The sequence below is a fragment of the Microcaecilia unicolor genome, chromosome 3, assembly GCF_901765095.1.
Source record: "Microcaecilia unicolor chromosome 3, aMicUni1.1, whole genome shotgun sequence".
NCBI classification, from domain to species: Eukaryota; Metazoa; Chordata; class Amphibia; order Gymnophiona; family Siphonopidae; genus Microcaecilia; species Microcaecilia unicolor.
Window position 1 is genome coordinate 205,578,799 of NC_044033.1, and position 23,503 is coordinate 205,602,301.

General features: G+C 45.2%; 1 protein-coding gene across 2 annotated transcripts in view; it reads left to right on the forward strand.

Annotated features, from left to right (window-relative positions):
• Positions 1-4,885: 4,885 nt before the first annotated feature.
• Positions 4,886-23,503, forward strand: part of LOC115466157 (diacylglycerol O-acyltransferase 1-like) — a 35,572-nt gene continuing 16,954 nt past the window's right edge. Inside the window, exons 1-9 of one of the 2 annotated variants that reach the window (XM_030197233.1) lie at positions 4,886-4,934; positions 6,429-6,567; positions 7,632-7,719; positions 9,372-9,412; positions 11,039-11,124; positions 14,483-14,535; positions 15,207-15,312; positions 21,799-21,924; positions 22,856-22,939. In XM_030197233.1, coding sequence (XP_030053093.1) covers positions 6,443-6,567; positions 7,632-7,719; positions 9,372-9,412; positions 11,039-11,124; positions 14,483-14,535; positions 15,207-15,312; positions 21,799-21,924; positions 22,856-22,939 — 709 coding nt within the window. In that variant the 5' untranslated portion in view covers positions 4,886-4,934; positions 6,429-6,442. The remainder of the gene's footprint in view (positions 4,935-6,428; positions 6,568-7,631; positions 7,720-9,371; positions 9,413-11,038; positions 11,125-14,482; positions 14,536-15,206; positions 15,313-21,798; positions 21,925-22,855; positions 22,940-23,503) is intronic. The other variant, XM_030197234.1, reaches the window with a different exon arrangement.

Sequence of the window (23,503 nt, forward strand, 5' to 3'; positions counted from 1 at the left end):
TCAGGTGGCGGTTGGACATCCAGGCAGCAATGTCGGATAAGCAGGCCGATACTTTGGCCTGGGTTTCCGCGGTGATGTCTGGTGTGGAGAGATACAGCTGGGTGTCGTCAGCATAAAGATGATAGTGGAAACCATGAGATGAGATGTGGTAAAAGGGGCCCTGTGGTAGTGGTAGCAGGTAGCGGCAGCGACCATTTTTGTTGCGCACTGAGGCCCTTTTTAATGCAGTGGGTAAAAAGGCCAAAAAAAGAAATGGCCATGCGGGAGGGGAGGAGCGCTTAATGCCACCCATTGAGGTGGCAGTAAGGGCTCCCACATTAATCCTGCGGTAACTGAGTACTACTTACTACTACTACTTATCATTTCTATAGCGCTACTAGACGTACGCAGCGCTGTACACTTGAACATGAAGAGACAGTCCCTGGTCACAGAGCTTACAATTTAATTAGGACAGACAAACAGGACAAACAAGAGATAAGGGAATATTAAAGGAGGATGATAACATAAGGGTTCTGAACAAGTGAATAAGGGTTAGGAGTTAAAAGCAGCATCAAAAAGGTGGGCTTTTAGCTTAGATTTGAAGAAGGCCAGAGATGGAGCTTGACGTACCGGCTCAGGAAGTCTATTTCAGGCATATGGTGCAGCAAGATAAAAGGAACGGAGTAGTGCACGGCGCTTCCAGATTACCACTGGATAACTGCTGCGCTAAAATCTAGGGACCTATTTTCCCTAGCACAGGAAATAGGGTGCACTGGACTGGGACTACTGCCAGCACCTGCGTTGGGCTGGTGGTAGCTTCAGATTGGCACATGGTAAGCCCGCGTTATGAAAGGTCCCCTTTGGCTGCAAGCTTTTACACCTGACAAAAGTAGTTAGGTACACAAATAACAGTATTTTATAACATCACACCTAAATTCTGAGAACATCCCTGACCCATCATGAACCTTTCCATGGCCACGCCCCCTTTGGTGTTGTGCATGTTGTAGAATAGGATGCAGGGCAGATACACGCATAACTCCTAATTACTGCCAATTAACACGATTAGCTCACCTAATTAGGTAATGAAGTTACACGCACAAATGCGATCTGCACCCAATCTTGCGTGTCCAGCTTTGGGTGGCCTATACAGAATCCCCCCTCTCTTCCCAAAGGTGTTCTAACACCTATCTTCGCTGTTCTATGACCATTCAGGATGCGAGGCCTTAGTAATATATGGCTTCTTTAGATGTTTGCCCTCTGAGACTTTGTTCCTACTCTGCTGAGGATAAGGTGCTAAATATATCTGTAGATAATTGATTTTTTTTGACCCTTTCATGATTCTCTAGAGGATGACAGGGCCTTGAATGTGAGCGTTTCCATGTTCTGGACCTGTGCACGAATGTCCTTTAGCCTTGCTTCTGCTGGTAAAGCTGTGGGTGTATCTGAACTAGAGTTTTGTGGTTGCCCTCCTTATCTGATCCCTGCCCCCCCCCTTCCTGAATTAGGCTCTGAGGGAGTGTGGAATTCCTAGCCACAAAGGCTACTCCTCTAATGAACTGAAAGGAATTTTTGTTTATTTTTAATTCCCTTCAGAAGGAAGGAGAAAGAGTATTTGTGTATGTGAAGGAGATGAAGGTGGGTGGGAGCAAGAGAAATAGATGCCAGAGTAAATATCTGTACAAGAAAGGTCTGTTTGCCATGCATTAGACCCTATAGGTAGGCATAGAGCAAGCAGCAGGAAAACCTTGAAGAACCTTAGACCTGAGGAGGATGATTTTCAAAGTGACATCTGCAGGTAAACAGCTTATATTACTAGCATTAATCAGCGGTCTGGAAATTACTGTCCCATGATGTGGCTAAAAGCATGTTCTTTAGTCATGTTGACAGAAGGCATTCTTGGGGCTATGGTTAGGTTGGGGGGGGGGGGGGGGAGGAGGAGGAGAATATGCAAGGAGATGGTATTTTCAAATCTATAGGTATGTCTTTTCAGCAAACATTTACTCACAGAATAAGCAAATGCAAGTCACCAGACATAATTTGTACCCATGGCCAGTTTCAAAGTACTTTAGGTGCAAAGCTCATGGGTAAAAAGTGCATGGACAGTTTGAAAATTGCCCCCCTTTCCCCAAATAACCTGTGGAAAGAGCTGGAATCAGAGAGAAAATTGTACAGTGATTCCTTCAGGATCAATGTGCATGCCAGATCAGCATTCCTGAGAAGTGCTTTATTTTGGCCTGACTTCCCATGAAGATGTGTATTATCGCGGAATACAGAGCTGCTGGAAGAGGTAGCGTGTGCTATGTGACAGCTCAAATCTATCCCTGTGCTCAGAATGAGAAGACACTCCAATGAGACTGTACATTACTGGCTAGTATGGCAGTAGTATTGGTTTTATATATTTGTTGCTCTCAAAATATGTAATAGTAAATGATTCAGAGAAAATGTTTCTTCACTCAATGTGTAATTAAACTCTGGAATTCGTTGACAGAGAATGTGGTAAAGGCAGTTAGCTTAGCGGGGGTTTAAAAAAGGTCTGGACAATAGACAATTATTACATTGACTTGGGGAAAATCCACTGCTTATTTCTGGGATAAGCAGCATAAAATGTATTGAACTTTTTCGGGATCTTGCCAGGTACTTGTGACCTGGATTGGCCACTGTTGGAAACAGGAAGCTGGGCTTGATGGACCTTTGGTCTGTCCCAGTGTGGCAATACTTATGTAGTCACTATACAGTACCTGGGGTATCTTCTCCCTTCCTGGTTTCAATATTCAGACCTTGATTCTCACAAAGAGAAACCGTTGAACATCCTTCATATATTTTTTTCCTTTTTATATATGCTTTTAATTATTAATCTATAAATTAACTAACACACTTCCCTAGGTAGTGTTCTTATCAAAGCCTACCCAGTTATAGTTAAACTACAAATATTACTACAGTGCTCAGCTGTGCAACATTTCGATCACTCCGAATGACTGAACCATGGTTAATTCAGCCCACATCATTGCACTGAGTCCCTTCCTCCTCCAACATATAACATTGAATACTGATTAATGGTGGTGAACAATCAGTATTATATACCTGAAGTACTTATCTTGGGATGGTTTATTTATTCTCCATGCTCCACAACAAGATGTAATTTTTTTTCAATTGGAGTGAGAGATAGACGTGATTATGTGCTCGTGCTCATTTAAAAACAGTCCCACAAGTCTCCCGAACTTGTTATGCTTCAAAACATAGGTATTTCCTTCTCATTAAAGATCTTTAATACCTATGTATAAACCAAGCAGTGATACTGTCCTGCTCCATTGCGCCACCCCTATCTTCTAGAAAACACCTACACGCACATAACAAACGTCCACATGTATGACAATAACAAAAATAGTTTGACATATATCATAAGAGGAAAACACAAGTATTTATACACCTTCGTTAGAAAGCCCTCAAGTTCGTTCAAGAAACATGTGGAGCACCGGTTGTTACATGCACATAAGGTTGTCCAGAAATGCCAATACTTACGGATCTCGGATATGAAGACCGCCGATTAAACAGGCGTTGGAGGACCTTCCAGCCTTGGTCCATTTTTATGATGTTTCTTTTTTTCCCAGGGCGGGGAAAAAGGCGCTTTTTGTTGACCTGGATGAGCTGTGCCAACCAGAGTACATCCATGTCGGAGAAGTTTGACTTTCTTCCCTGTGCAGCCATGACTTCGACAATTGTGCACACGCGTGTGCCACGCTTATATATGCGTGAAAGATGCACGCTCTACAAGGACGTGTTATGACATGTCTGTTTGACAGCTCAGGCCTTAATGACAGCTCTGACCTCACGTTAAATATATCGCGGTAAATGAATCGGTGCAATCGTCGGTATGGTTAGTGCATTTCGAATCGCCCACATTTCAATGGTAGTTACTCGTTTGCATTCCGTTTTCGTTAGCTGCTAGCTTCGTCGGAAAAAGGCCTTTAATGCATGCTACGGTTGAAAATGTCTTCGTTAAAGGGTCGTTAAAGTTTAGTGCATCTTGCCCTCAGTGCAGTGATGTGGGCTGAATTAAAAATGGTTCAGTCATTCGGAGTGATCGATATGTTACACAGCTGAGCACTATAGTATTATTTGTAGTTTAACTATAACTGGGTAGGCTTTGATAAGAGCACTACCTAGGGAAGTGTGTTAGTTAATTTATAGATTAATAATTAAGAGCATATATAAAAAGGAAAAAAAAATATATGAAGGATGTTCAACGGTTTCTATTTGTGAGAATCAAAATACTTATGTAGTGCCAAAAAAGTAGACAAATATGTGTATTCATATCAGTTTCAAAACCTAACTGGCCAATATTCAGACCAAAGAGTTTCAGACCTTTTACAGATAGTATTAGGCAGAAAATCTGACTGAAGGACCTGATTCTAGCCATATAAAAAAATTAGGGGTGGGTTGGGGCAAAAGCAGGCTGAAAAATGATCCAGATTTTGATGCTACTCAGACACTATCTGGATAAGTTATACCTTTGATTTAGGTTGCTGAATAGCAGGATTAAATCAAACTTATAATGCCTATACAGTGACCACGCTATCTGTACATCTGTTAGGGTAGCTGGCAGTGGTACTTACATTAATATGGCTGAAAATCCAGTCCTAAGAATATAATTATTTCACACCAAACCACCATTTCAATAATTCAAAAATGTATTTTGACAACCACTTAATAAAATCCAAGTGTCTATAAAATAGACCGGTCTATTCATTTAGAAACTGAAAGGGAAGGATATAGACAGAGACATATTTGACCATCTGATAATGAATCCAATATAATTAAATAAAGAAAGTATTGAACCTTTATGCATAAAATCAAGGTTTGTGAGGATCTACAAATGGAACTGACTGATCTCGGCCTTGCTTTGTAGACACCTGGGACATGATTCTTGCAGCAAGCTCGCACCAGTATTGAATTCAGTAAGTTGAATTCTTCGCAGTGTCTATCTGTTTCCTATCTTTGTCTGCCCTGTTTGTCACCTTATCTGTAACAACGACTGCACCAAAACAGCTGGTGTCATTCGTGCTCTCTCTCTGTGCCTGGCATTCATACCTACCTCCTCCGACTTGCAGCTGTGGGACATCATCTGAATTAAGAATTTTCCGAAGCTGAAATGCTCACCCCGTCTCCAACTCTATAACTGCATTGGAGATGCATATAGGATGATTCTATAACCAGGTGCCTGAGGCATATGCGCAAAAAAATTGCGTTTATGCATGTAAGCTCCCAAAGCGCTATTCTATAAGGGGACGTGAACATGGGCGTGTCTCCCATTATGTGCGCAACTTCTAGCATAAGTTATGCATATAGGCGAACTGAGTTATACAAGCTCTAAGGCTGGTGTAACTGCGAGCCTCTTAAATGTAAGGCACGTTGAAGCCAGGTTACACCAGGCCCCCAGAAGCCATTGGTAGAGGTATATAAAATAATGAGTGGAGTGGAACAGGTGGATGTGAAGCTTCTGTTCACGCTTTCCAAAAATACTAGGACTAGGGGGCATGCGATGAAACTACAGTGTAGTAAATTTAAAACAAATCGGAGAAATTTTTTCTTCACCCAACGTGTAATTAAACTCTGGAATTCGTTGCCGGAGAAAGTGGTGAAGGCGGTTAGCTTAGCAGAGTTTAAAAAGGGGTTGGACGGTTTCCTAAAGGACAAGTCCATAAACCGCTACTAAACGGACTTGGAAAAATCCAAAATTCCAGGAATAACATGTATAGAATGTTTGTACGTTTGGGAAGCTTGCCAGGTGCCCTTGGCCTGGATTGGCCGCTGTCGTGGACAGGATGCTGGGCTCGATGGACCCTTGGTCTTTTCCCAGTATGGCATTACTTATGTACTTATGTACTTAATAGGCGCCTCCTACATTGCATCAGATGCTTACATGGAGGGGGTACTTACAGAATTGCCATCATGCTTTTTTTCTGCAAACGTACAGAATTTTCAAAACTAAACCATACGCACAGTTCTACTTTGAAAATGATCTTAGCAAAGTGATGTGCTTCTGTACACATATGCGAGCCAACTGTGTGTCTCAGAGGGCACATGGTAAGATCCTAATGGAGCCGAGGTGCCTAGATTCCGTTATACGCACACCATGTTGAAAGATGGTTATGCTAGTGTTCTATACGCACGTGCCATCTTGTTGACACCATACTTATACACTGCATAATTTTTGTGAGCCCTTTTCACGCAGAAAAGTGTTTTGAATTTACCCTCATAATTCCCGCAAAATTATCAGTTACCTGAGAGCGACCTCAGCGAGAAGGGCTATTATTTGTACACTTTGTGGATAATGGCACTTTCTCGTTACAAACATTACATTTTTGAGTGGCGATCAACGGAATCTGATCTGAGATGTCAGTGGGGAGGGTTAGACGGTGACATCAGTGGACTTTTTTTTTTTTCTGTAGGAGGACGTCAGAAAATGTCCCACATAAAGAGAAAAAGGAAATCTTCTGTCCCCTCTTGCAGTAAGATGTCTGTTTCTGTGGAACTGGAGAAGACCGTGGCTGAGCAGCAGACAACGATGGATGATTTAGAAATTCTGAGGTCTTAAAAAATGATACAGTTGTCTTAACTGAAAGATTATAAGGGATGATTTTATAAGTTAGTTGAGTGTGTAGAATAACATTTCACATGTTCAAGTGGGTGCTTATAAAATTGACTTAGCCTGTACAATCATAAATGCAGGTTCTCCAGTGGCCTGATATTTAGTGGTTGCTGCCCGAATAAGTGTCACTAACCAGGGTCACACTTGGATTTTTAGTGACATTATCCAGAGAACTTAGGATAGAAAAAAAAGCTGTCCTAAGTTACTCATGTGGTTATCTGGGTATGAACCCTGAATATTGTCTTCATCCTGATAACTCCCGGCTCTGACCGTTATACTCAGATATCGACTCCGGCCAATATCCGGATATAACTTAACCACTACAGCTGAATATTGGGCTGTTACTGCCAATTGTCACTTGCTCAGAGTTACTCCAGCCTCAGAGAAGGTGTAGCTTTGTACAGGACCTTTCGGTTCGTGTTTTATAAGGGCACAATATATCCACTTATAGGGATTTGAATTTAGTCCATGTCTTTTTCATTAGTAGCTCAATGCAAGTTATATTCAGGTTATTTCTCTATCCTCAGACAGTGGGATTTGAACTGTCTTCCCTGATTCTTCCCTGGTTCTGAGCCTTCTGCTCTATCCAGTCCAACGTGATGTTCCTGCTTAGGCACCCTATTATAAATTGAAGTATGATGAATTTATCATCTTATAAACATTAGTGCCCCTGCAACAAGTGATATTAGTATATGATAGCAAAATAACCTTTCAGGAGGCAACTTTATAAGCATTTTTAATCTTTAAAACAGTGTAAACTTCATTACGAAAGCCCAAATAATCATTCTGAAACCGTACAAGATAAGATGAAGTGGAGAGATAGCAAGATAGATACAGTGAATAGATTCATTCTGTTTAATTAAGGTCCTTATTTATTAAACATTTTTTGTACAGGCAGAGAATAGGAAACCTCCTTTGTGAATCGGGTTTTAAAAGTGAAAAGAAACCCGAAACAGATTCAAAGCAAGTAGACAATCATGTAATCCATGTATTTGTTTCTCAGCTGTCATGTTCTCACCGAGTCTCTGCTGACCTCTGGATCTGGATTCAGTAACTACCAAGGCATTTTCAACTTATCGGTAGTCTTGTTGGTAGGTAAAGGGTACAGAGGGTGAAGGGTCAGAAGGTTACCTGCTGAAGTCTGAATCAAAAGACCTTACAAGGAGGCACTGAGAAAATTAAGTATGTCTTAATTCATTAGGAAATCCTGCAAAATAGATATTGGATTCCACCTTCCTGAACAAAAGAAGCAAAACTGGGCCTTCAAGACTGAGACAACAGGAGTCCTTTATTAAGAAGAGACCCGACACGGGCTGTGTTTCGGCGTCAACAATGCCTGCCTCAGGGGCCTAATAATAAAACACATATAAATATAGAATAACATGAACATGAAGATAAAAATAAACATAAACAATATTAAGAAATAAACATTATTTTTAAGAAATTATAAATATAAATTAAACTGAACATAGAAAATAAATAATAATAATAAAAACATCACCATAGGAAATTTGTGTAAAAGAGACATTGCGGCATGATAATTAAGAAATGAGCATAAAAATGACATTCTAAATAATTAGGAACAAACAATCAAAACATCAATCAACAGGGACCAAGTACATACATAATAAAATAGACATCCATATCCAATTAAGATAAATGATAAATCAAATTAACAATACAGATGTAAATATGAATTTAACTTGTTATATAATACTTAATTGTGTGCCATATTCGATTTAAGAATATTGAATTAAGATAAATGGCAAATCAAATTAACAGATACAGATGTGAATAAGAATTACACCACTTAGTTGTGTGCCATGTTCGATTTGAAAATATTGAGGATCATTTGAAAACATTTATGCATATTAAGGGAGTTTTAGGAAAGTCCTTAAGGAATTGATGGATGGATGGGTGACCATCTTTTTAATTTTAACAAAAGAAATAGAGGGCATTCTTACCGAAGTGTGATTATGAGGTATGCAAAATGGGGAAATTGAAATCCTATAGAGAGAGGGGAAATATTAGCAGGAGATAAAAGCAGGAAACGCATAGTGTAACATCTTTAAATACAGAGTGCTAAGTCTGGATAGAAGTTTGATCTATTGTTAACAATACCATAGTCATCAAGTATCATACTTTAAGTATGGTATCTAAAATATCCATTTTCAATTGTATCACTATTGCATGTATGTTTTCATCACAGACGTAACACCTTAAGCCTAAATTCTACAATATCAGTTTCCTGTTTGTAGAACATAACAATCGAAAAAGGATATCTCTACATCTTAATTATCATGCCGCAATGTCTCTTTTACACAAATTTCCTATGGTGATGTTTTTATTATTATAATATTTTTTCTATGTTCAATTTAATTTATAATTTCTTTAAAATAATGTTAATTTTTTAATATTGTTTATGTTTATTTTTATCTTCATGTTCATGTTATTCTATATTTATATGCATTTTATTATTAGACCCCTGAGGCAGGCATTGTTGACGCCGAAACACGGCCCGTGTCGGGTCTCTTCTTAATAAAGGACTCCTGTTGTCTCAATCTTGAAGGCCCAGTTTTGCTTCTTTTGTTCGTGTACTTTCTGTGTATGCTGTATTACCCTCTCTGTTTGCTTTATTCCACCTTCCTGGCAATTATATTTTGAGCCTGAGAAATTCAGTTGTGTTCTATTCCCAGCCAACATGGTTCCTTTCACCTCACTCTAATATGCTATCTTTTTTCAGGTCCTCATTCATATTCAGATGTGCCTAGAAAACTTCACCAAGTAAGTATCTCTAGTAAGGAAACAAAAAAATCATGCTGACAGAGTAAAAAGTAACCCCTCCCCCCCCCCCCCCCCCCCCCCCGTATAGTTTTTGAGTTAACCAGAAAACTGTTGGTTGTGTTTATGAAATGCATGTTCTGGGGTTGTGCAGCATCAGGAATCTGAAACAGCAATTTCTGCTTTCTTGATTTCTAGCAGGTTTCTTAAATCTAACATTATAGGTAAAGTGAAAGCAAACCGGCTCAGGTCAGAGGCACAAATGTGCTGAGCTGAGCATGCACGACCCTTCCTGTGCACAGTAGTTTCATCAGTACCCTGATATTGGGGGTTTTTTTCACACTGTGGAACAGACGCAAAAACAAAACTCTTCCATCTGTGTGAGGTTTTTCAGTTTATTTCTGACATTGAAGGAGATGACAAAATAATGAGTTTATAGTGTTATGGAATTAACTGAGATACTGAGGAGGGTGCTCTGAACTTTACACTAAGGTGGCATAGTTTTAGGGATGCCTAATTCTTCCTCCACTGTCCTCCTGCCACCCCACCTTCTCCTCTGGATTGCCTCTCTGATTCATCCCCTAGCATCCCTAAGCTCTACAATCACCCATTAGTTTGGCTGCATTCCTCTGGCTGTCAATGGAGAAAGCACTGTTTCTTACTTGTAACAGGGGTTGTTCACAAACAGCAGAGGAATGCAGATACACTTTCTCTCCCTCCTTCCCCACTCTCCTGCAGGTCACTAAAATACATACTGAAGTGGGAGGAGGAGGAGGAGGGGGAGGGTAGAACTTAGCATGGGAATCCCAGCACATGCTCAGGAGAGCTCCTCTGAAGCTATGAGAAAACCCTGCTATGGGGAGCTGTCAAGATGACATCACCCATTAGTGTATCTGCATTCTCCAGCAGTCTATGGAGAACCCCAGTTACAGGTAAGCAACAAAAGTGACCCAAGTAACATAGTAAATGACGGCAGATAAAGACCTGAATGGTCCATCCAGTCTGCCCAACAAGATAAACTCATTTTACATGGTATGTGATACTTTATACCCGAGTTTGATTTGTCCTTGCCATTCTCAGGGCACAGACTTAAATTTACACTCAAGCCCATCCCTATCTATTCAGTCATGATCAGGGCATAGACCGTAAAAATCTGCCCAGTATACATGAAAGTGAAGCACTTTACAACTAAATGAAGGAAAACACCTCGAGGAGCTACTGGTGATCAAAATGACCTATACAGCGGTCAATATGATCTGTTCCTCATCATTGGCTAAAAAACCTTCCTGTGTTGTCCAATATTTTGCTTCAAAAGTTATAGAAAGACATGCAAAATCACCTCCCAATAACGTCAGATGTCAAATACTCAAATATGTTCAAAAACATGCTCAGTCCAAAGCTTAATGCAGTCATCTGTCAGTCTCATGTTCCGCTCAAGGCACTCCTCGGGACCAATGTTGTCCAGCGTTTCGCTCCCACTTAGATGAGCGAGGCTGCAAAGGGAAAAAGCATCTGCATAACTGCTGCATCTATGAAATAATAAGCACATAACCTATACTTTGTTCATACAGGTAAGCAATTACATTACTCTGGAATTCACATCACCTCCTCATTTTGTGTCTTCCCTAGATATGGACTCCTTGTGGATCCTCGTCAAATAGTCTCCTACCTTCTACAAGACCGATACAACTGTCCAGCCCTATATCTGAACGTTGGTAAGCACATAAAAGTCCCTCCGGTGGTCATCCGGTCATTTAGAGCACATTTTTGTGGCTTGGTCGTAAAAAAAAAAAGGACCAAGTGTAAAGTTGGCTAAGTGTTCATCAGGGACACCCTTCTTTTTTCCATTATCGGCTGAGGACGCCCATGTGTTAAGCACACCCCAGTCCCGCCTTTGCTATGCTTCCGACCAGGGCCGGTCTTAAGGCGAGGCGACCGAGGCGGCCGCATAGGGCCCCGCGCTCAGGGGGGCCCTGCGCGGCGTGCCTCAGGTCACCCCACCCCGACCGCCCGACGACCTCCAGTCCTCCCTCCCAACGGTGCGTGATGACGGCGGCGTGGTGGGGGTGGTCCGCCCCAGATGTCAGCGGGTGGGGCGGGTGCTCCGAGTCCGTTCCTGCTGCTCCCACCTGTCCTACCTTTAAAAAAACGATTTTGAAGCGCCGGAGTGGCAGGCAGCGCCTCGCGTCTGCCCTGCTACTAAAAATCTCTTCGATGTCATTGGGCCTTCCCACATTGAGTCCTGCCCTCCTCTGAGGTAACTTCCAATTACCGCGAGGGCGGGCGGGACTTAATGTGGAAAGGCCTGAACGATGTCAAAGAGATTTTTAGTAGGGCAGACGCGAGGTTCACGGATGGGAGAAGGGGGTGGGGAGGGGATTTTCGGATGGGAGAAGGGGACGGGTGGGGAGGGGACTGGGGTTCTTGGATGGGAGAAGGGGACTGAGGTGGGGAGGGGGTTCACGGATGGAAGAAGGGGGTGGGAGGGGGTTCTTGGATGGTTGAAGGGGACGGGTGGGGAGGGGACTGGGGTTCTTGGATGGGAGAAGGAGACTGGGGAGGGGGTTCTTGGATGGGAGAAGGGGACTGGCACTGGGGTCTGAGAAGGGGCCATATGGGAAAATGGGGGCCATGCCTGGGGTTGGTGGGAAAATGGGGCATGCGTGGGTCAGGTGGGAGAATGGTTCTGAAAAGGGGGGCCCTAATACAAGGCATGTGGATGAAGGGGGCTGGAACTGGGGGCTGAAAAGGAGGGTAGGTGGGATAAGGGGGCTAGTACTGGGACTGGAGGCTGAAAAGGGGCAGGGGCTGAAACTGGGGACTGGGGGCTGAAAAGGGGACAGGGAGAAGTGGCTGGGGGGCTGAAGCTCAGGACTGGTGGGAGAGAAGGGCTGGGGCTGAAATGGGGGACTGGTGGGATAGTGGGGCTGGAACTGGGGGCTGAAAAAAAGGGGTGGAGAGAGGGGCAGATCCTGGATGGGGGAGCGAGAGGGAGGGCAAACCCTGGATGGATGGGAGAGGGAGGGCAAATTGTGGATTGAAGGGGCAGAGAGAAAGGGCAGACAGTGGATGGAAGGGATAGAAAGGGCAGACAGTGAATGGATGGGGGAGAGAGAGAGGGCAGACAGGGGCAGATGGTGGATGGATCATAGAAGGGACAGAGATAGAGGGCAGATGTGGATGGAAGGGGCAGGGAGAGAAGGCAGACATTGGATGGAGGGGACAGCAGAGAGGGCAGACACTGGATGGCAGAGAGAGACCGAAGACAGATGCTGGATGGAAAGAAGACAGTGAAAAGAAGATGAGGAAAGCAGAAACCAGAGACAACAAACTGTAAATAAAATATATATTTTTATTTTTTTTTGCTCTAGGATAAAGTAGTATTGTAGATGTGTTAATAAATATTTATAATAGAACATGTAAACAAGGCAATCTTTTTATTGGACTAATTTTAATACATTTTGGCAAACTTTCGGAGAACAAAACGCCCTTCCTCAGGTCAGGATAGGATACTGTAAGAGTACTATACTATATTGACCTGAGGAAGGATGTTTTGGCCTCTGAAAGCTAAATCTATTAGTCCAATAAAATGGTATTATTTTATTTTCTATATTTGTTTTATTTCTATTTGTTAATTTGTAAAGTGGTGATTGGTATTTGTTAGTTTTTTTTTCAAATTTACATCTGCTGTCTTTATATTTTGCACAGTACTAGGGGACATTTTCTGTTTCTGTGGTGTTGCATTGTATGCAGAGTCTGGCATCTTGGGGGTTCAGTTTAATTTTTGTCTAAATAGAAAGTTTAAATATTACTACTTATTCTATAGTGGATTAGGGTGTATCTGTGTTTGTGAAAAAGACATGGCTTTCAGTTGGCATTGACTGTGCAGGATCGACGATCTGTACTATTCTGTCTGGTTTCATTTTACAATAGGTGGATTGATGTTCTAGTGCCCACTGTAGTGTTTTAAGATGTTTTCCTTTTCTTTGTGTGATTTGTAGAAATGACTGCTTATGGTATGGTAGAATTGCTCTATAGGTCCTGAGTGTTTTGTATTCTCGGCATACCTAGTACTGGATTTTGGAGGGGGGTTTTGTAAAAAAATGACCGGGAGTGAGGGAGGGGGGCCTTGGAGCTGGGAGGGAGGGGGGCATTGCAGCTGGGGGCCTTGGAGCTCGGAGGGAGCGGCCCGGGAGCTCGGAGGGAGGGGTAGCCGGCCCTGGAGCTAGGGTGGGGGTGGAGCTAGGGTGGGGGTGGAGCAAAGATGGGGGCAGGGCTAGGGTGGGGCCCCATCAAATTGGTCTGCATAGGGCCCCGCACTTGCTAAGACCGGCCCTGCTTCCGACACCCCCCCCCCCCGTAAGCTTTGGTCGTCCCTGCGACAGAAAGCAGTTGAGGACGCCCAAAATCGGCTTTCGATTATGCCGATTTAGGCGACCCTGAGAGAAGGACACCCATCTCCCGATTAGTGTCGAAAGATGGACGCCCTTCTCTTTCAAAAATAAGCCTGATAGTAACATAGTAGATGATGGCAGAGAAAGACCTGTACGGTCCATCCAGTCTGCCCAACAAGATAAACTCATATGTGCTACTTTATGTGTATACCTGACCTTGATTTGTATCTGCCATTTTCAGGGCACAGACTGTAGAAGTCTGCCCAGCACTAGCCCTGCCTCCCAACTACTAGCCCCGCCTCCCACCACCGACTCTGCCACCCAATCTCCGCTAAGCTTCTGAGGATCCATTCCTTCTGAACAGGATTCCTTTATGTTTGCAGGGTATAGCCAGACCTCGACGGGGAGGGAGGGGGGCACATTTTGGCTTGCCTCCCCACTGTTGCCCTCCTGCCTCTGTTCCTCCCCCACTGCCGCTGCTGGAAGGTACCTTGGCTGGGGGGTCCCCAACCCCTGCCAGCTAAAGCGTTTGTCTCACGCTGGTCTGACATTGCCTGGCACTCTGTCCTGTTTTTAGAGCCATGCACGCTCATTTTAATGAAACTGAGCATTGTCTTCTTGCTGAGTTAATTTGTCACATATGACCTGATGCTCACTAGCGTTTCCCTTTTCCCCATAGGTATGATTCTCTTTGTATTTCCCGCACTCTACTTAGAAAATCTCAAGACAAAGGTATGTGAAGAAGACTGGATTCGATGGATCTCTGGTCTTTTAGTCCAACTCATAACTCCGTGCTGAGCACTGTGTGACTTTGGTTTTAATTTTGGATTTCATTAAGAGCTGGGATTACAGCTAGTATTAAAATATTGATTCATTGCTGGTTCGCTGGGTTCAGTAAGTAGGAGGGAATTTTTTTAAGAATACAGTGGTATAGCTAGGTGGGGCCATGGGGACCTGGGCCCCCCCAAATTTGCTGTGGGCCCCTGGTTGACTGGCAGGGGTCCCCATCCCCCACCAGCTGAAGACTTTGTCCAGCGCTGGTCTGCGGCAGCACCGCTGCAGTGTCTGCCTTGCTCTCTCTTCCCCTCACGTCTGGCACACTCCTTTTAGTGAAACTGAGCATGCAGGACGTGAGGGGAAGACAGAGCAGGGCAGGCAACGTGGCGGCGCCAGAGACTAGCACTGGACAACGCTTCAGCTGGCGGGGGTTGGGGACCCCTGCCAGCCAAGGTATTGGCGGCGGCAGACCAAAATGTGTCTTCCCACCTCAGGCTCTGGCCCCCTCCCACCGTGAGGTCTGGCTACGCCCCTGCTGTGTGCTGAATCTGGATGCTCGCTCACTCAGGTTGGTATGTGCTGAATCAGAATGCTTTCTCTCATACTACATTTCTGTGTTCTTGCAGAGCTACAGCGCAGAAACCCTGGGTTCAGTGCTTCAGTACATACACTTGGCTTTGCTGATAGCAGCTCCAGGCTGTGTGGTTTATTGTGTGAAATCCATTTCTCCAGGTGAGGGAACATTTCTTTATATTAAAGGGCCTGTAGGGAACCTTATAAAATTTAGAGAAGTCAGGGTCAGTAGGGAGCCTTTTTTGTCAAGGCAGAATCTAAAGGATTTCTCTGCACTGACTTTTTATATAAGAGTCTACTTGAGTATGTAAAATCCTGTTCTATACTTTATAAAGTTACCTTCTTAACATACATGCAAAAATTAATGTGCTGTGCAAAACTTTGAGCATGCAGATGCTATAAAATTGACTTCCGAGAATATACACAATGGTACTGAGTGTAGTAACCCCAAAACGTAGAAGGTGCCCTCTGCCCTGCGTTTTGAAAATCCCCATGCGATGAAAGATAGTGCTGGCATAGACTTGCTCTCTCCTGCCTCAAATTGTTATTGGCTTATATAGGAGGGAGCCTGCCTGGGGAGAACAGGCAGTTGGGGACCTTCTGATCTTTGGTCCAGGGAGAGGTTCCGTCAAGCTTTCCACGCTGCTGCTGGCATTATTCAGTATGGGTGTGGGAGAATGTTGGATCTACTAAGTTTCTTCATTTTATGTGCAAAGGAGAAAGATGGGGGAATTGTCTAAGACAGAGGTTAAAATTTAGGCCTTAATGAACGCATGAAGAAAAAAGCTTCCTTCAGCGTCCAGGCATCCTGACTAGTGGGCTGTTATACTCGCCTACCAGCAGATGGAGGTAGAGAAGATGACTTTTCCCAGTGATGTCACCTGTATAAGGGGCTGGTGCTCTGTTGAAAACTCTAGTATATTCTCTATCCCCAGCAGATAGTAGGTAGTTCAGGCTGGTGCTTCTGGTCCTGGCCTAAGACCGCACAGCTTGGTTGAGCCTAACAGCCTTGCTCCCAGGTTCTCAATCTACAGACTGTCCCTGGTTGAGTGTGCAGCCCCAATCCCACAGCTGTTAACTTGATGAAGCTTATGGTTCAGTCGCCACAGGGCCCTTGCCGCAGGGGGTTTGGCTCCCCGCACTGCTTTGTGGGAGTGAAGCAGGACTTTTGGGTGCCAGCATTTTGGCGCCAGCCTCCTTCACTGCTTCTTCCACTTGCTGCCTCTCACAAAGAGCCCACAGCCCATCTCCTGGATCACCATCTTCTACCCATTGCCTCAATCACACACAAAAGCTGGGCTGCATTGCCCCTTAAGTCAAATGGGAGAAGAGGGCTACATCGCTGGGAGCTGGTGGACACTTAGAGTGAGGCTGGGCGTGCGAGTTCTGCCACCGCCAGCACTTCACTGAGTCTCAGGTGAGCGTGGGGTGCAGGAGGAAGCAGTAGAGTCTGCCCAGGAGGGGGTGCAAGCTGAAGGTTCACCTGGGGCATTGGATACCCTTGGGTCAGCCCCGAGAGCCCATGTTGGGGGGAGGGGGTTATCCATAGGATGTGGCTGATTCATTCTGCACTTGTTGATCAAGAAAGTTTTAAAGAAAAGGAAGAAGTGGAATTGCGTATTTGCTGAAATGGTCCCTTACTTTACGATAGTTTGTAGATCTATTGTTTTCAATTCTATGAACAAAGGAAGGGGAAATGCAGGCAGGGTTTGTTTTTACCTTTCCTTACTGCACTGAGCATTTGCTGAAAACCAGCATCCTGGGCAATTTGAAAGAGGTTCTTCCTATCCGGTATTACAACTGTTTTGCCTGCCCCTTCTGACAGCCCTGACCACAGACAGGCGTATGATTATAAATGTTTATATACAGGAGGGTCGATATTCAAAAGAGCTGTCCGGTTAACAGAGAATTAACTATACAACTCATGAGTTTTACATTTACCACTCCAGCCACTGCTTAAATTTTACCTGGACAATGTGCTGTCTCGACAAAATTTAATTGCTTAAAAAGAAGTGGGGAAAGAGGTGCATGGATATTCATTGCTATCCAGTTAAGTTAACCAAATAAGATATTTAACTGGTTACATCAGTTTCACAGATTCTAGAATTTATGTTATTACCTTAAAATGTTTTTCATCATTCAAAGATTCCTTTTTTCTCCATGGATAGCAAGAATCGCTAAAACCACACAATTGGGTGACATCACTGAGACAGAGCCAAACCGGAATTAGTTTTCTCAAGTTCAGAAAGTTTTCTGTTGCTGAACAGGGCTTCCGTCAGTTGCCATCAGCCTCTTTTCATCTGTGGCAGAAGAAAACAAAAGAATTTCTTTTAACTCTCCTCCTTACCTGACTTAACTTGATCAATATTCAGTTTGATTTGGCAAGACTTCTTTTTGTAATGCTGAGGTAAAACCTGACTTCAAATGCTGTGCCAGAAAAATGCCAATAACAGACATATATGAACAATGTTTCTGTTGCATAGGAGACCAAGTTACATTCGAAGCATTTGGCTCTGCCACTGGGGCAGTTTTCCGTTAATTGTATGAATGACTCCACCCACAGTGTTGTTGTAACCCTTTGCTATACTGGAGCCCTGAGTGGGAGGAGTCTAACATAGAAAGTCATGAATCCATCTCACACTTGAGGATTTCCCGATTCGTGGAATCTCAGTGTGGGATGGAGCTGGTGATTTATTTATTTATAACATTTATACCCCACATACTAACAGTCTCACATTACTATATAAGGAAGGACAGTTCTGTAAGATTTGTCCTTGGTAGCCTGTGTTTAAGAAGTTCATAACCCCCGCCAAGTGACTTGTTGGAACGGAAGAGGGGTACCTGCTGAGCTAGCCCTGATAGAGGAGAAGGATCAGGGTCATTGCTGTTAATCTCCTGAGCGGAATAGAGGAGCCGACCTGCGGGCTGAGATTGGGGAGTCTCGCCACAAACCGGGCTCAAGGGTAGGACGCTGTCTGCTCACGGCTGGTGATTTCTTTCAGGGTAAACCCATAGGTGTAGTTTGACTGTTTCATTTGGGGGGGGCAAAAAAATGGGCGGAGCATATTAGCATATCATTTGCATATATACATATGCAAATGAATATGCTAATATGGAGGAAGGAAATGAAATTTACAGGCAAAATATCACAGATGCACATTTAAAAAAGCTGACACATTTCAATTAATAAATTATGAATAAAATAAACTTTTATTTACCTTTGTTGTCTGATCATGTAGTTTTTCTATTCACTTTGATCCCAGTGTCTTCTGTTTTATGTGTCTTCTTTCCAGTAGGCTTCCCTCTGCTCCCCACCCTCCCAGTCCCATCCATCTCTTGCTCCTTCCCTCTGCTCCCCACCCCTCCCAGTCCCATCCATCTTCTGTTCCTTCCCTCTGCTCACCATCCCTCCGTCCCATCCATCTTCTGCTCCTTCCCTCTGCTGTGCCTGACCTCTCCCAATCCCATCCATCTCCTGGTCCATTTCTCTGCTCCCCACCCCTCGCAGTCCCATCCATCTCTTGCTCCTTCCCTCTGCTCCCCACCCCTCCCAGTCCCAACCATCTCTTGCTCCTTCCCGCTGCTCCCCACCCCTCCCAGTCCCATCCATCTCCTGCTCCTTCCCTCTGCTCACCTCCTTTCCCAGTCCAATCCAATTCCTGGTCCTTCCCTCTGCTCCCCACCCACCCCTCCCAGTCCCATCCATCTCTTGCTCCTTCCCTCTGCTCCCCACCCCTCCCAGTCCCATCCATCTTCTGTTCCTTCCCTCTGCTCACCATCCCTCCGTCCCATCCATCTCTTGCTCCTTCCCTCTGCTCCCCACCCCTCCCAGTCCCAACCATCTCTTGCTCCTTCCCGCTGCTCCCCACCCCTCCCAGTCCCATCCATCTCCTGCTCCTTCCCTCTGCTCACCTCCTTTCCCAGTCTAATCCAATTCCTGGTCCTTCCCTCTGCTCCCCACCCACCCCTCCCAGTCCCATCCATCTCCTGCTCCTTCCCTCTGCTCACCTCCTTTCCCAGTCCAATCCAATTCCTGGTCCTTCCCTCTGCTCCCCACCCACCCCTCCCAGTCCCATCCATCTCCTGCTCCTTCCCTCTGCTCACCTTCTTTCCCAGTCCAATCCAATTCCTGGTCCTTCCCTCTGCTCCCCACCCACCCCTCCCAGTCCCATCCATCTCTTGCTCCTTCCCTCTGCTTCCCACCCCTCCCAGTCCCATCCATCTCCTGCTCCTTCCCACTGCTTCCCACCCTCCCAGTCCCATCCATCTCCTGCTCCTTCACTCTGCTTCCCACCCTCCCAGTCCCATCCATCTCCTGCTCCTTCACTCTGCTTCCCACCCTCCCAGTCCCATCCATCTCCTGCTCCTTCACTCTGCTTCTCACCCTCCCAGTCCCATCCATCTCCTGCTCCTTCCCACTGCTTCCCACCCTCCCAGTCCCATCCATCTCCTGCTCCTTCACTCTGCTTCCCACCCTCCCAGTCCCATCCATCTCCTGCTCCTTCCCACTGCTTTCCACCCTCCCAGTCCCATCCATCTCCTGCTCCTTCCCACTGCTTCCCACCCTCCCAGTCCCATCCATCTCCTGCTCCTTCACTCTGCTTCCCACCCTCCCAGTCCCATCCATCTCCTGCTCCTTCCCACTGCTTCCCACCCTCCCAGTCCCATCCATCTCCTGCTCCTTCCCACTGCTTCCCACCCTCCCAGTCCCATCCATCTCCTGCTCCTTCACTCTGCTTCCCACCCTCCCAGTCCCATCCATCTCCTGCTCCTTCCCACTGCTTCCCACCCTCCCAGTCCCATCCATCTCCTGCTCCTTCCCACTGCTTCCCACCCTCCCAGTCCCATCCATCTCCTGCTCCTTCACTCTGCTTCCCACCCTCCCAGTCCCATCCATCTCCTGCTCCTTCCCACTGCTTCCCACCCTCCCAGTCCCATCCATCTCCTGCTCCTTCACTCTGCTTCTCACCCTCCCAGTCCCATCCATCTCCTGCTCCTTCACTCTGCTTCCCACCCTCCCAGTCCCATCCATCTCCTGCTCCTTCCCACCCTCCCAGTCCCATTCATCTTCCCTCTGCTGCCCCCCCCCCGCGAGGTCCAGGATCGTGACTTCCGTTTACCCCCTCTCTTCCTCCCTCCCTCCGGTGCAGGCAGCAGTCTTCTTCAACCTTTCTGTGCTCCTGGCAGCGGTAGCGACGTATACACGCTGCCTTCGGTCTGCCCCGGAAGCCTTCTCTTCAAGTTCCTGTTCCCACCTATGCGGGAACAGGAACTTGAAGAGAAGGCTTCGGGGCAGAGCTGAAGGCAGCGTGTACGTCGCTACCGCTGCCAGGAACAAGAAAGGCTTAGAGAAGATTGGTGCTGCCTGCGCCGGAGGGTAGGAAGAGAGGGGGTAGATAGACACGCTCGTCTCCGTCCGCTTCGCTGCTTCCCTGCCCTCTCTGTCTGCGTCCCGCCTTCCTCTGATGTCATTTCCTTTCGGGCGGGACGCAGACAGAGAGGGCAGGGAAGCAGCGAAGCGGACGGAGACGAGCGCGTGCCTGCTTGTTTTTTTTTTTTTTCATTCTAGCGCCAGTCCACGTCCTCGTCGTTTGGGGGGGCATTGCCCGCCCTCGCCCCCCCCCCAGTCTACGCCTATGGGGTAAACCCCTGAATGACTTGGACAGTTAATGCTGGATCCAAATCTCCATTGGTAATGATGCTACATCGGAGAAGTTGATTGCGGGGTGTCAGCCGGCTGCAGGTCAGATGAAAGGGGTTTTGCATATTTGTATAACCCAAGAAGGAAAGAGTGTGCGCTCTTGTGACTTTGTAAGATCGAGTCTGGTTACCATCATAGCTGTGTGCTGAAGACTTCTATGACAATTGATGCAGAGTTCCAGTTGTTATATAAGCTCAGTTGCTTTTCTCGACTCTCCTGACTATTGTGTGGTTCCTGTGTGGGATCTGGAGGGAACCTTAAGTGAGTAGTACATACCCAGTCTCCCGAACCCCAAGATCAACTCACAGAGTATACCCATGAGCTTAACCAGCTGTGGTTTGGTTCCTCAAGGGGTGTCCAGTTATAGAATTGTCCTTCATGTGTCCAGTGTTTTGTTCTCACCATCTGAGCTAAGCCTGGATAGTGCTGAATACATTTGCAGAATCCTGGATGGCACAATTTCTCTAGCTTTTTGGCCAATTCTACTTATTTCCAGAACCATTCAGAAAATGTGGAAAGACTCAGTGAGGCTGATACTAATTGTTCCAGATTGGCCAAGACAAATTTGGTACCACCACCTGAAACAGATGGTCCAACTACCTTCAATTGTCCTTCCGTGTACAATAGACAAACTCATAGTTCATCCCAGTCTTCAATTCCTAGCCCTCTCAACATGGATGCTAATGGCCGAATAACGGATCATTATTGGATTTCATATATGATTTGTGAACCACGAAGAAAATACATTTGAATGTTCTGTACCTGTAAAATTCTGGTCTGAGTTTACGGAAACCGATTCCAGTTTGGCTCCATCCCAATGATGTCAACCCAACTGTGTGGCTGAAGGATCCCGTTGTCCACGGAGAACATATGCAACTGTGTTATATCACTGTTCCCTTTGGTCCAAACCTCTCCTGATCTGTGTTTTCTTTCTGCCTTTTTAGTGGGATCAGTGCTTACTTTGCTGCTGTCCGTTATTTTCTTCCTCAAGCTTTACTCCTTTTATGAGGTTAACCGCTGGTACAGAAGCAAACATCCCAGAACGTCTCAAGGAGCTTTAAAAAAGCTAGGTCAGCAAGCTAAGAACCTGGGACAGATACAAGACGTGAGGAGGAGATACAGGAAAAAGAGGTGGAGCCAGGCCCAGGGGTGGGGCTTGCTGGCAAAACCCTTGTGTCTGCATTTTGCAGGTTTGCCCTTTGTCCTTTATACCCTCAGGATATCCCTGTGGCACTAGCTGGCCTGATGATTTTTACAGGGAAACTCTGGGGGGATGTTCACAGTAGCCATGAGCCTAAGGCCTTCAAAGTGCTTGGAACTGGAACAATTTTTAAAATGTATTTTGCCACAGATCAGAAGGTGGCTGTCAGTATTATTTTTTGGGGTTTTCTTTTGTAGACTTTTTTATTGTTCAGTATTGTGTTCTTTTAGCAAATATATTTTCTCTCTTTTTTTTTTGTATTGGTTATATAAAATGTAATTCTATAAGTATCACTTGCCCAGCAAACATATCCTTTAGTCTTTCATGCAGCTCATAAGTACATAAGTATTGCCATACTGGGACAGACCAAGGGTCCATCAAGCCCAGCATCCTGTTTCCAACAGTGGCCAATCCAGGTCACAAGTACCTGGCAAGATTTTATGCTGCTTACCTCAGAAATAAGCAGTGAATTTTCCCCAAGCCCATTTTAATAATGGTCTATGGCCTTTTCCTTTAGGAAGCCGCCCAAACCTTTTTTTAAACCCCGCTAAGCGGACTGCCTTTACCACATTCTCTGGCAACCTCCTTTCAGTTATAAAAGAAGGGGAAGTGCTGGTCACTGTCTGAGTGACCGTGGGTCAGAAACACTGCTAGGAGGTTACCAATCTGACAGAAACTTTGCTGGTTGCCTATTTGCCCTGATTTATATTTCTGGCAAATGATGTGTCCCATTCAGAATGTGTTGCCTGAGTTATGCTGGATTTTAGAATCAGTTTGATTTTGTACATTTTGAATACTAGGAACTGATCTGCCTTCTAGACATAGCAAAATGAATGACAGAGGACTGAAGCAGATCATGTACCCTTGGAACCTGACAATACAAGGTACCTTTTCATTTACTTGTTCTTCTTCTTGACAAATTATCAGTGGAAGGGGAGAAAGTATGGATGGCACCACTATGTTATACCTAGAAGAAATACTTTGTGAAGTACAAGCAATCAAGCGGTCACTTTGGAATGCATAGCTCAATGCAGTATATATAAGAATTATTACTTCCTATCTCACTGAAGTATGAAATGAACACTACTCCCTGCTCCTTTTCTTATTCTTGATTTCAAGTGTATGTGTTTGTCTTACAACTGCTTTCTCCTCTTTGTCCTTGCAGACCAGGCCAGAAACATGGGTTTATGCTCTTCTACCAACAGATGGAGACAGAGAACAACTAGTTTGATGACATCACCCCATATGGGGTCCTGTGTAGCCCACAGCCACCTGGTATTTCTGTTTCCAGCAGATGGTAGGCAAAATAGTCCTGTGCTTGGGTGTTAGTGAGCCTTCTTATGAGTAGGGAGGACTAGGTTACCTCTCCTGTGGACTGCAAACCAAAGAAGACTTGGATCAGCTGGGACTGGTCTTGGGCCCAAAGGGTGTAGAATTTGGTTGTGCCA